This window comes from Zonotrichia albicollis, chromosome 36, assembly GCF_047830755.1.
Source record: "Zonotrichia albicollis isolate bZonAlb1 chromosome 36, bZonAlb1.hap1, whole genome shotgun sequence".
In the NCBI taxonomy this organism is placed as follows: domain Eukaryota; kingdom Metazoa; phylum Chordata; class Aves; order Passeriformes; family Passerellidae; genus Zonotrichia; species Zonotrichia albicollis.
This window is the reverse complement of record NC_133854.1, coordinates 193632-204397: the sequence shown is the minus strand read 5'-3', so window position 1 is coordinate 204397 and position 10766 is coordinate 193632. Positions and strand designations below refer to the sequence as shown.

Sequence of the window (10766 nt, the reverse complement as noted above, 5' to 3'; positions counted from 1 at the left end):
TTTGGGGGTGAATTTTGGGATTTTTTTGGGTTATTTTGGTTCTAACTGGACCCCAAAATCCACCTGGGACCCCCCAAAAAAACCCCCAAATATTCAATTTTTTGTTGTTTTGTGAAGGATTTTTATGGTTTTTAGGGTCTGGCTGTTCTGGGGGTTTTGGGGGTGAATTTTGGGATTTTTTGGGTTATTTTGGCTCTAACTGGACCCCAAAATCCATCTGGGAATCCCAAAAAAACCCCCAAAAATTCAATTTTTTGTTATTTTTTTAGGGATTTTTAATGGTTTTTAGGGTCTGGCTGTTCTGGGGGTTTTGGGGGTGAATTTTGGATTTTTTGGGGTTATTTTGGCTCTAACTGGACCCCAAAATCCATCTTGGAACCCCAAAAAACCCCCAAAAATTCAATTTTTTGTTGTTTTTTGAGGGATTTTTTTTGTATTTTAGGATTTTTTCAGCATCTGGCTGTTCTGGGGGTTTTGGGGGTGGGTTTTGGGGGTTTTTTGGGGTATTTTGGGTCTAACAGGACCCCAAAATCCATCTGGGAGCCCCAAAAAAAACCCAAAAATTCAATTTTTTGTTGTTTTTTGAGTGATTTTTTATGGTTTTTTGGTCTGGTTGTTCTGGGGGTTTTGGGGTGAATTTTGGGGTTTTTTGGGTCTAACTGGACCCCAAAATCCACCTGGGAACCCCAAAAAAAAACCCCAAAAATTCAATTTTTTGTTATTTTTTTAGGGATTTTTAATGGTTTTTAGGGTCTGGCTGTTCTGGGGGTTTTGGGGGTGAATTTTGGGATTTTTTGGTTCTAACAGGACCCCAAAATCCATCTGGGACCCTCCAAAAAAAACCCCAAAAATTCAATTTTTTTCTTATTTTTTTAGGGATTTTTAATGGTTTTTTGGGTCTGGCTGTTCTGTGGGTTTATGGGGTGAATTTTGGATTTTTTTGGGTTATTTTGGGTCTAACTGGACCCCAAAATCCATCTGGGAACCCCAAAAAAACCCCAAAATTCAATTTTTTGTTATTTTTTTAATGATTTTTAATGGTTTTAAGGGTCTGGCTGTTCTGGGGATTTATGGGGTGAATTTTGGGGTTTTTTGGGTTATTTTGGCTCTAACTGGACCCCAAAATCCACCTGGGAACCCCAAAAAAAAACCCCAAAAATTCAATTTTTTGTTATTTTTCGAGGGATTTTTTAATGGTTTTTAGGGTCTGGTTGTTCTGGGGGTGAATTTTGGGGTTTTTTGGGTTATTTTGGGTCTAACAGGACCCCAAAATCCACCTGGGAACCCCAAAAAAAACCCCAAAAATTCAATTTTTTGTTGTTTTTTGAGGGATTTTTCATGGTTTTAGGGTCTGGCTGTTCTGTGGGTTTATGGGGTGGATTTTGGGTTTTTTTTGGGTTATTTTGGGTCTAACTGGACCCCAAAATCCATCTGGGAACCCCCCAAAAAAAACCCCAAAAATTCAATTTTTTGTGGTTTTTGGAGGGATTTTTTTTTGTATTTTAGGATTTTTTCAGCATCTGGCTGTTCTGGGGGTTTTGGGGGTGGGTTTTGGGGTTTTTTTGGTTCTAACTGGACCCCAAAATCCACCTGGGAACCCCAAAAAAAACCCCAAAAATTCAATTTTTTGTTATTTTTTGAGGGACTTTTTTTGTTTTTTAGGGTTTTTAGGGTCTGGTTGTTCTGTGGGTTTATGGGGTGAATTTTGGGCTTTTTTTGGGTTATTTTGGGTCTAACTGGACCCCAAAATCCATCTGGGACCCCCCAAAAAAAACCCCAAAAATTCAATTTTTTGTTATTTTTTGAGGGATTTTTTTTGTATTTTAGGATTTTTTCAGCATCTGGCTGTTCTGGGGGTTTTGGGGGTGAATTTTGTGATTTTTTTGGGGTTATTTTGGGTCTAACTGGACCCCAAAATCCACCTGGGAACCCCAAAAAAACCCCAAAAATTCAATTTTTTGTTGTTTTTTGAGGGATTTTTTTTGTATTTTAGGATTTTTTCAGCATCTGGCTGTTCTGGGGGTTTTGGGGGTGGGTTTTGGGGGTTTTTTGGGGTGTTTTGGCTCTAACTGGACCCCAAAATGCCGCAGGGGAACTCGGGGTTGGGGTTCAGCATCGCGGGCGGCACCGACAACCCCCACGTCGGGGACGACCCCGGGATCTTCATCACCAAAATCATCCCCGGCGGCGCCGCGGCCCAGGACGGGCGGCTCAGGTGAGAAATGACCCCAAAATCACCAAAAATCACCCCAAAATTGGGTTCAGGACCCTCAAAAACCCAAAATCCACCCAAAACTCCCTATAAACCACCCCAAACTCATCCAAAACAACCCCAAACCACCCTGAAACCCCCAAAATCCCCAAAACATCCCCAAAAAATTCCCAAAAATTTCAGATTTTTTCCCAGAAATTCGGGATTTTTTCCCAAAAATTCGGGATTTTTTCCCAGAAATCCTGGATTTTTTCCCAAAACCCCTTGAATTTCCCCCAAACCAGGGTCAATGACAGCATCCTGTTTGTGAATGATGCCAACATGCAGGAGGTGCCCCCAAACCACCCTGAAACCCCCCAAAAATCCCAAAAAATCCCCAAAAATCCCCAAAAATTTCAGATTTTTTTCCAAAAATTCGGGATTTTTTCCCAAAACCCCTTGAATTTCCCCCAACCCAGGGTCAGTGACAGCATCCTGTTTGTGAACGAGGCCGACGTGCAGGAGGTGCCCCCAGAACCGCCCCAAACCACCCTGAAACCCCCCAAAAATCCCAAAAAATCCCCCCAAAATTTCAGATTTTTTCCCAAAAATTCGGGATTTTTTCCCAAAAATCCTGGATTTTTTTCCCAAAACCCCTTGAATTTCCCCCAAATCCAGGGTGAACGACAGCATCCTGTTTGTGAATGAGGCCAATATCTGGGAGATGCCCCCAAACCTCCCCTAGAACCGCCCCAAAATCCCCAAAAAATCCCCAAAAATCCCCCAAAATTTCAGATTTTTTCCAAAAAATTCAGGATTTTTTCCCAAAAATTCGGGATTTTTTCCCAGAAATCCCGGATTTTTTCCCAAAACCCCTTGAATTTCCCCCAACCCAGGGTCAATGACAGCATCCTGTTTGTGAACGAGGCCGACGTGCGGGAGGTGCCCCCAGAACGGCCCAAACCACCCTGAAACCCCCCAAAATTCCCAAAAAATTCCAAAAAATCCCCCAAAAATTTCAGATTTTTTCAAAAAATTCGGGATTTTTTCCCAAAACCCCTTGAATTTCCCCCAATCCAGGGTCAGTGACAGCATCCTGTTTGTGATTGAGGCCGATGTGCGGGAGGTGCCCCCAAACCACCCTGAAACCCCCCAAAATTCCCAAAAAATTCCAAAAAATCCCCCAAAAATTCGTGATTTTTTTCCCAAAATCCCGGATTTTTTCCCAAAACCCCTTGAATTTCCCCCAACCCAGGGTGAACGACAGCATCCTGTTTGTGAATGATGCCAACGTGCGGGAGGTGCCCCCAAACTCACCCAAAACCTCCTAAAATTCACAAAAAAACCCCAAAAATTTCAGATTTTTCCCCAAAAATTCGGGATTTTTTCCCAGAAATCCCGGATTTTTTCCCAAAACCCCCCGTTTTTCCCCAAACCAGGGTCAATGACAGCATCCTGTTTGTGAACGAGGCCGACGTGCGGGAGGTGCCGCACTCGGCGGCCGTGGAGGCGCTCAAGGAGGCCGGGGCCGTGGTTCGGCTCTACGTGATGAGGAGGAAGGTGCCGGCCGAGAGGGTGGTGGAGGTCAAGCTCATCAAAGGGCCCAAAGGTACCCAAAAAATCCCCACATTCGCCCCAAAATCCCAAAATTCCTGAAACCCCACAAATCTAGCTCGAAATCCAGCCCAAAATCCCTGAAATCCACCCCAAAATCCATGGCATCTACCCCAAAATCCAGCCCAAAATCCCTGAAATCCAGCCCAAAAATCCACCCCAAAATCCGTGACATCTACCCCAAAATCCGGCACAAAATCCCCAAAATCCAGCCCAAAAATCCAGCCAATGTGCATGTCATCTACCCCAAAATCCACTCCAAAATCCCCAAAATCCAGCCCAAAAATCCACCCCAAAATCCATGACATCCACCCCAAAATCCACTCCAAAATCTCTGAAATCCAGCTCAAAATATCTGAAATCTACCCCAAAATCCATGACATCTACCCCAAAATCCAGCCCAAAATCCCGCCCAAAATCCCTGAAAAATCTCCCCAAAATCCTCAAAATCCAGCCCAAAAATCATCCTGGGAACAGCAAAATCCACCTGAAAATCCATAAAATCCATAAAATCTGCCCCAGGACCCCAAAATCCACCTGGGAACCCCAAAATTCCCCAAAATCCCTCCCCGAAATTCCCCAAAATCCCCCAAATTCAGCCCAAAATTCCCCTCAGGGGCCAAAAATTCCCCCAAATTCCCCTCAGGAGCCCCAAATTTGGGGACATTTGGGGACATTTGGGGACCTCCCAGGGGACAACGGGGGAGGTGACAGAGGGGGGACACGGGGGACAGTGGTGACAGTGGGAGGTGACAGTGGGAGGTGACAATCAGGAGAGGTGACACAGGTGACAGTGGTGACAATGGGAGGTGACAATCAGAGGTGACACAGGTGACAATGAAAGGGTGACAATGGGAGGTGACAATGGGAGGTGACAGTGGGGAGAGGTGACACAGGTGACAGTGGTGGCAATGGGAGGTGACAATCAGAGGTGACAGTGGGGAGAGGTGACACAGGTGACAATGAAAGGTGACAATGGTAATGATGGGAGGTGACAATGAAAGGTGACAATCGGAGGTGACAGTGGGGAGAGGTGACAGTGGGAGGTGACAGAGGTGACACAGGGGACAGTGGTGGCAATGGCAGGGGTGACAGTGGGGAGAGGTGACACAGGTGACAATGAAAGGTGACAATGGTGACAATGGGAGGTGACAATGGGGGGGGTTAAAGTGGGAGAGGTGACAAAGGGGAAGTGGCAATGGGAGGTGACAATCAGAGGTGACAATGGGAGGTGACAGAGGTGACACAGGTGACAGTGGTGACAATGGGAGGTGACAGTGGTGACAATGGCAGAGGTGACAGTGGGGGAGAGGTGACAATGGGAGGTGACAGTGGCAGAGGTGACACAGGTGACAATGAAAGGTGACAATGGTGACGATGGGAGGTGACAATCAGAGGTGACAATGGGGGGGTTAAAGTGGGAGAGGTGACAATGGGAGGTGACAGAGGTGACACAGGGGACAGTGGTGACAATGGGAGGTGACAATGGGAGGTGACAATGGGGGGGTTAAAGCGGGGAGAGGTGACAATGGGAGGTGACAGAGGTGACACAGGTGACAGTGGTGACAATGGCAGAGGTGACACAGGTGACAATGAAAGGTGACAATGGTGACGATGGGAGGTGACAATGAAAGGTGTCAATGGGGGGGTTAAAGTGGGAGAGGTGACAAAGGGGAGGCGACAAGGAGGGAACAACAAAAGGTGACAAAATGGGGGTGACAGAGGTGACAACGGTGACAATGGTGACAAGGGTGACACCACAGCAGGGAGGTGACACAGGTGACAGTGGTGACAATGTGGAGGTGACAATGAAAGGTGACAATGGGAGAGGTGTCAAGGAGGGAACAACAACAAAATGGGGGTGACAATGGTGACACCATGGAGGGGGGGGGTGACAATGTGGAGGTGACAAAGGGGAGGTGACAACAACAGTGACAGTAACGGTGACACTAATGGCGACAGTAACGGTGACAGTAACGGTGACAGTAACGGTGACAGTAACGTGACAATAACGGCAACAATAACAGTGACAACAACGGTGACAGTATCGGTGACAACAACGGTGACAGTAACGGTGACAGTAACAGTGACAGTAACGGTGACAGTAACGGTGACAGTAACGGTGACAGTAACGGTGACAGTAACAGTGACAATAACGGTGACAGTAACGGTGACAGTAACAGTGACAGTAACGGTGACAGTAACGGTGACAATAATGGTGACAGTCACAGTGACAGTAACGGTGACAGTAATGGTGACAACAACGGTGACAATAACGGTGACAATAACGGTGACAGTAACGGTGACAGTAACAGTGACAGTAACGGTGACAGTAACGGTGACAACAACGGTGACAATAACGGTGACAATAACGGTGACAGTAACGGTGACAGTAACGGTGACAGTAACGGTGACAGAGATGCCACTGGGGGGGGGGTGGTGACAGCGGGGGGGAGGTGACAATGAAAAGTGACAAAGGGGGAGGTGACAAAGGGGAGATGACAGCAACAACAAAATGGGGGTGACAGTAACGGCGACAATAACGGTGACAATAACGGTGACAATAACGGTGACAGTAACGGTGACAATCACAGTGACAGTAACGGTGACAGAGGTGCCACCGAGGGGGGGGGTGACAGCGGGGGGGAGGTGACAACGAAAAGTGACAAAGGGGAGATGACAACAACAACAAAACGGGGGTGACAGTAACGGTGACAGTACCGGTGACAGTAACGGTGACAGAGGTGCCACCGGGGGGGGGGTGACAGCGGGGGGGAGGTGACACCGGTGTCCCCCGGGCAGGTCTGGGGTTCAGCATCGCGGGGGGCGTGGGCAACCAGCACATCCCGGGGGACAACAGCATCTACGTCACCAAGGTCATCGAGGGGGGGGCGGCGCACAAGGACGGGCGGCTGCAGGTCGGGGACAAGATCCTGGCCGTGAGTTGGGGACAGTGGGGACACCGGGGGGGTTTGGGGACATTGGGGACATTTGGGGGAGTTGGGGACATTGGGGGGTTTGGGGACACCGGGGACATTGGGGGGATTAAGGGACAAGATCCTGGCCGTGAGTTGGGGACAGTGGGGACACCTGGGGGGTTTGGGGACATTGGGGACATTTGGGGGAGTTGGGGACATTGGGGGGTTTGGGGACACCGGGGACATTGGGGGGATTAAGGGACAAGATCCTGGCTGTGAGTTGGGGACAGTGGGGACACCTGGGGGGGTTTGGGGACATTGGGGACATTTGGGGGAGTTGGGGACATTGGGGACACCTGGGGGGTTTGGGGACATTGGGGACATTTGGGGGAGTTGGGGACATTGGGGACACCAGGAACATTGGGGGGTTTGGGGGACATTGGGGACATCAGGGGTTAATGAGGGATTGGGGACACTGGGGGACAATGGGGACAGCGGGGGGGTGGGGGGTGCTGGGGACACCTGGGGACATTGGGGACATCAGGGTTTAATGGGGGATTGGGGACACTGGGGACATTGGGGGGTTTGGGGACATTGGGGACATCAGGGGTTAATGAGGGGTTGGGGACACTGGGGACAGCGGGGGGTGGGGGGTGCTGGGGACACCTGGGGACATTGGGGACATCAGGGTTTAATGGGGGATTGGGGACAATGGGGACAATGGGGTGTTTGGGGGGTGCTGGGGACATTGGGGGAGTGGGGACAAGATCCTGGCCGTGAGTTGGGGACAGTGGGGACACCTGGGGGGGTTTGGGGACATTGGGGACATTTGGGGAGTTGGGGACATTGGGAGGTTTGGGGACACCGGGGACATTGGGGGGATTAAGGGACAAGATCCTGGCCGTGAGTTGGGGACAACGGGGACACCGGGGGGGTTTGGGGACATTGGGGACATTTGGGGGAGTTGGGGACATTGGGGACACCGGGAACATTGGAGGGTTTGGGGACATTGGGGACATCAGGGGTTAATGAGGGGTTGGGGACACTGGGGACACTGGGGACAGCGGGGGGGTGGGGGGTGCTGGAAACACCTGGGGACATTGGGGACATCAGGGTTTAATGGGGGATTGGGGACACTGAGGACAATGGGGACACCTGGGGACACTGGGGACATCTGGGGGGTGTTGGGGACATTGGGGACACTGGGGACATTGGGGGGTTGGGGGGTGCTGGGGACACCTGGGGGGTTTGGGGACATTGGGGACATCAGGGGTTAATGAGGGATTGGGGACAATGGGGACATTGGGGAGGTTGGGGACACCTGGGAGTTTGGGGGATTGGGGACATTGGGGACATCTGGGAGGTTTGGGGACATTGGGGACATCCACGGGGTTGGGGACATTGGGGGTTAATGGGGGCTTGGGGACATCAGGGGGTTTTGGGGACATTGGGGACAGCTTGGGGGGGTTGGGGACATCGAGGGTTAAAGGGAGATTGGGGACATCTGGGAGATTTTGGGGGGCTTTGGGGACATTGTGGGGACATTGGGGGTGTTGGGGACATCGGGGGGGGGGGGTGGCCGGGGTGGGGTGGTGGCACTGCTGTCCCCATGTCCCCTCCCTGTGTCCGTGTGTCCCCTGATCCCCTGGCCTTGATGTCCCCAATGTCCCAAATCCCCCCCCCCAAATGTCCCAAACCCTCCAGTGTCCCCAAACCCTCCAGTGTCCCCAAACCCTCCTGATGTCCCCAAACCCTCCTGATGTCCCCAGTGTCCCCAGTGTCCCCAAACCCTCCAGTGTCCCCAAACCCTCCTGATGTCCCCAAACCCTCCTGATGTCCCCAGTGTCCCCAGTGTCCCCAAACCCTCCAGTGTCCCCAAACCCTCCTGATGTCCCCAAACCCTCCTATGTCCCCAATGTCTCCAATGTCCCCAATGTTCTCAATGTCCCTGTTGTCCCCAATCCCCCACAATGTCCCAAACCCCCGAATGTCCCCGATGTCCCCAGGTGAACAATGTCCCCAATGTCCCCAATGTCCCCAGTCCCCCTCAATGTCCCCATTGTCCCCAATGTCCCCATTGTCCCCAGTGTCCCCAATGTCCCCAATCCCTCCAATGCCCCCAATGTCCCCAGTGTCCCCAATGCCCCCAATGTCCCCAATGTCCCCAGTGTCCCCATTGTCCCCAATGTCCCCAATATCCCCATTGTCCCCACTGTCCCCAGTGTCCCCAGTGCCCCTCAATGTCCCCAATGTCCCCACTGTCCCCAATGTCCCCAATCCCCCAATGTCCCCATTGTCCCCAGTGTCCCCAATGTCCCCATTCTCCCCATTGTCCCCACTGTCCCCAATGTCCCCACTGTCCCCAGTGTCCCCACTGTCCCCAGTGTCCCCAATGTCCCCAGTATCCACAATGTCTCAAATCCCCTCAGTGTCCCCAATCCCTCCAATGTCCCCAATGTCCCCACTGTCCCCATTGTCCCCACTGTCCCCAGTGTCCCCACTGTCCCCAATGTCCCCAATGTCCCCAATGTCCCCATTGTCCCCAATGCCCCCAGTGTCCCCAATGTCCCCATTGTCCCCAATGTCCCCAATGTCCCCAGTGTCCCCAATGTCCCCAATGTCCCCAGGTGAACAACGTCAGCCTGGAGGATGTCATGCACGAGGACGCGGTGGCGGCGCTCAAGAACACCTACGACGTGGTGTACCTGCGGGTGGCCAAGGCCACCGTGCCCGGCCTGGGGGACACCTACGGGCCACCGGATGTCACCGGCTGTGAGTGACACGTGGGGACATTGAGGGGGACACTGGGGACATTGGGGAGATTGAGGGAGACTGGGGGAATTGGGGGCACTGGGGACATTGGGGACACTGGGGACATTGGGGACAGTGGGGACATTGGGGACATTGAGGGGCACTGGGGACATTGAGGGGGACTGGGGACATTGGGGACATTGGGGACATTGGGGGGATTGGGGGAATTGGGGACATTGGGGACATTGAGGGGACATTGAGGGGGACTGGGGACACTGGGGACACTGGGGACATTGGGGACATTGGGGGCATTGGGGACATTGGGGAGATTGGGGGAATTGGGGACATTGGGGAGATTGGGGGAATTGGGGGCACTGGGGACATTGGGGACATTGAGGGGGACTGGGGACACTGGGGACATTGGGGACATTGGGGACATTGGGGGATTGGGGGATTGGGGACATTGGGGAGATGGGGACATTGGGGACATTGGGGAGATGGGGGAATTGGGGACATTGGGGGGATTGGGGACATTGAGGGTAATTGAGGACATTGGGGACAGTGGGGGATTGGGGGAATTGGGGACACTGGGGACATTGGGGACATTGGGGACATTGGGGACATTGGGGACATTGGGGGAATTGGGGGAATTGGGGGCACTGGGGACATTGGGAGATTGGGGGAATTGGGGACGTTGGGGACATTGGGGACATTGGGGGACATTGGGGACATTGGGGGGATTGGGGACGTTGGGGACATTGGGGACATTGGGGACATTGGGGGGATTGGGGACATTGGGGGGATTGGGGACGTTGGGGACATTGGGGACATTGAGGGGCACTGGGGACATTGAGGGGGACTGGGGACAGTGGGGACAATGGGGACATTGAGGGTAATTGGGGACATTGGGGACAGTGGGGGATTGGGGGAATTGGGGACACTGGAGACATTGGGGACATTGAGGGACAATGGGGACATTGGGGACACTGGGGGGACATTGGGGACATTGGGGACATTGAGGGGGACTGGGGACACTGGGGATGTTGGGGACATTGGGGACATCAGAGATGTTGGGGAGAATTTGGAATATTGGGAGATTAAGGGGACACTGAGGACACTGGGGACAGTAGAGAGACATTGAGGACATTGGGGACAATGGGGACATTTGGGGACACTGGGGAGGGACATTGGTGGTGGTGGGACCCCCCCTGTCCTTGTCCTTGTCGGCAAATGTCCCTTTGTGTCCCCAATGTCCCCAATGTCCTGAATTGCCGTGATATCCCCCCATGTCC

The 10766-nt window shown here is 52.1% G+C and overlaps 1 protein-coding gene across 1 annotated transcript in view; it reads left to right on the top strand.

Annotated features, from left to right (window-relative positions):
* The first annotated feature begins 2075 nt into the window (after nucleotides 1-2075).
* DLG4 (discs large MAGUK scaffold protein 4) overlaps nucleotides 2076-10766 on the top strand; it is a 29362-nt gene continuing 20671 nt past the window's right edge. Inside the window, 4 exon segments of the mRNA XM_074531438.1 lie at nucleotides 2076-2215; nucleotides 3631-3800; nucleotides 6608-6744; nucleotides 9351-9495. Of these exon segments, the coding sequence (XP_074387539.1) occupies nucleotides 2082-2215; nucleotides 3631-3800; nucleotides 6608-6744; nucleotides 9351-9495 (586 nt within the window). The 5' untranslated portion in view covers nucleotides 2076-2081.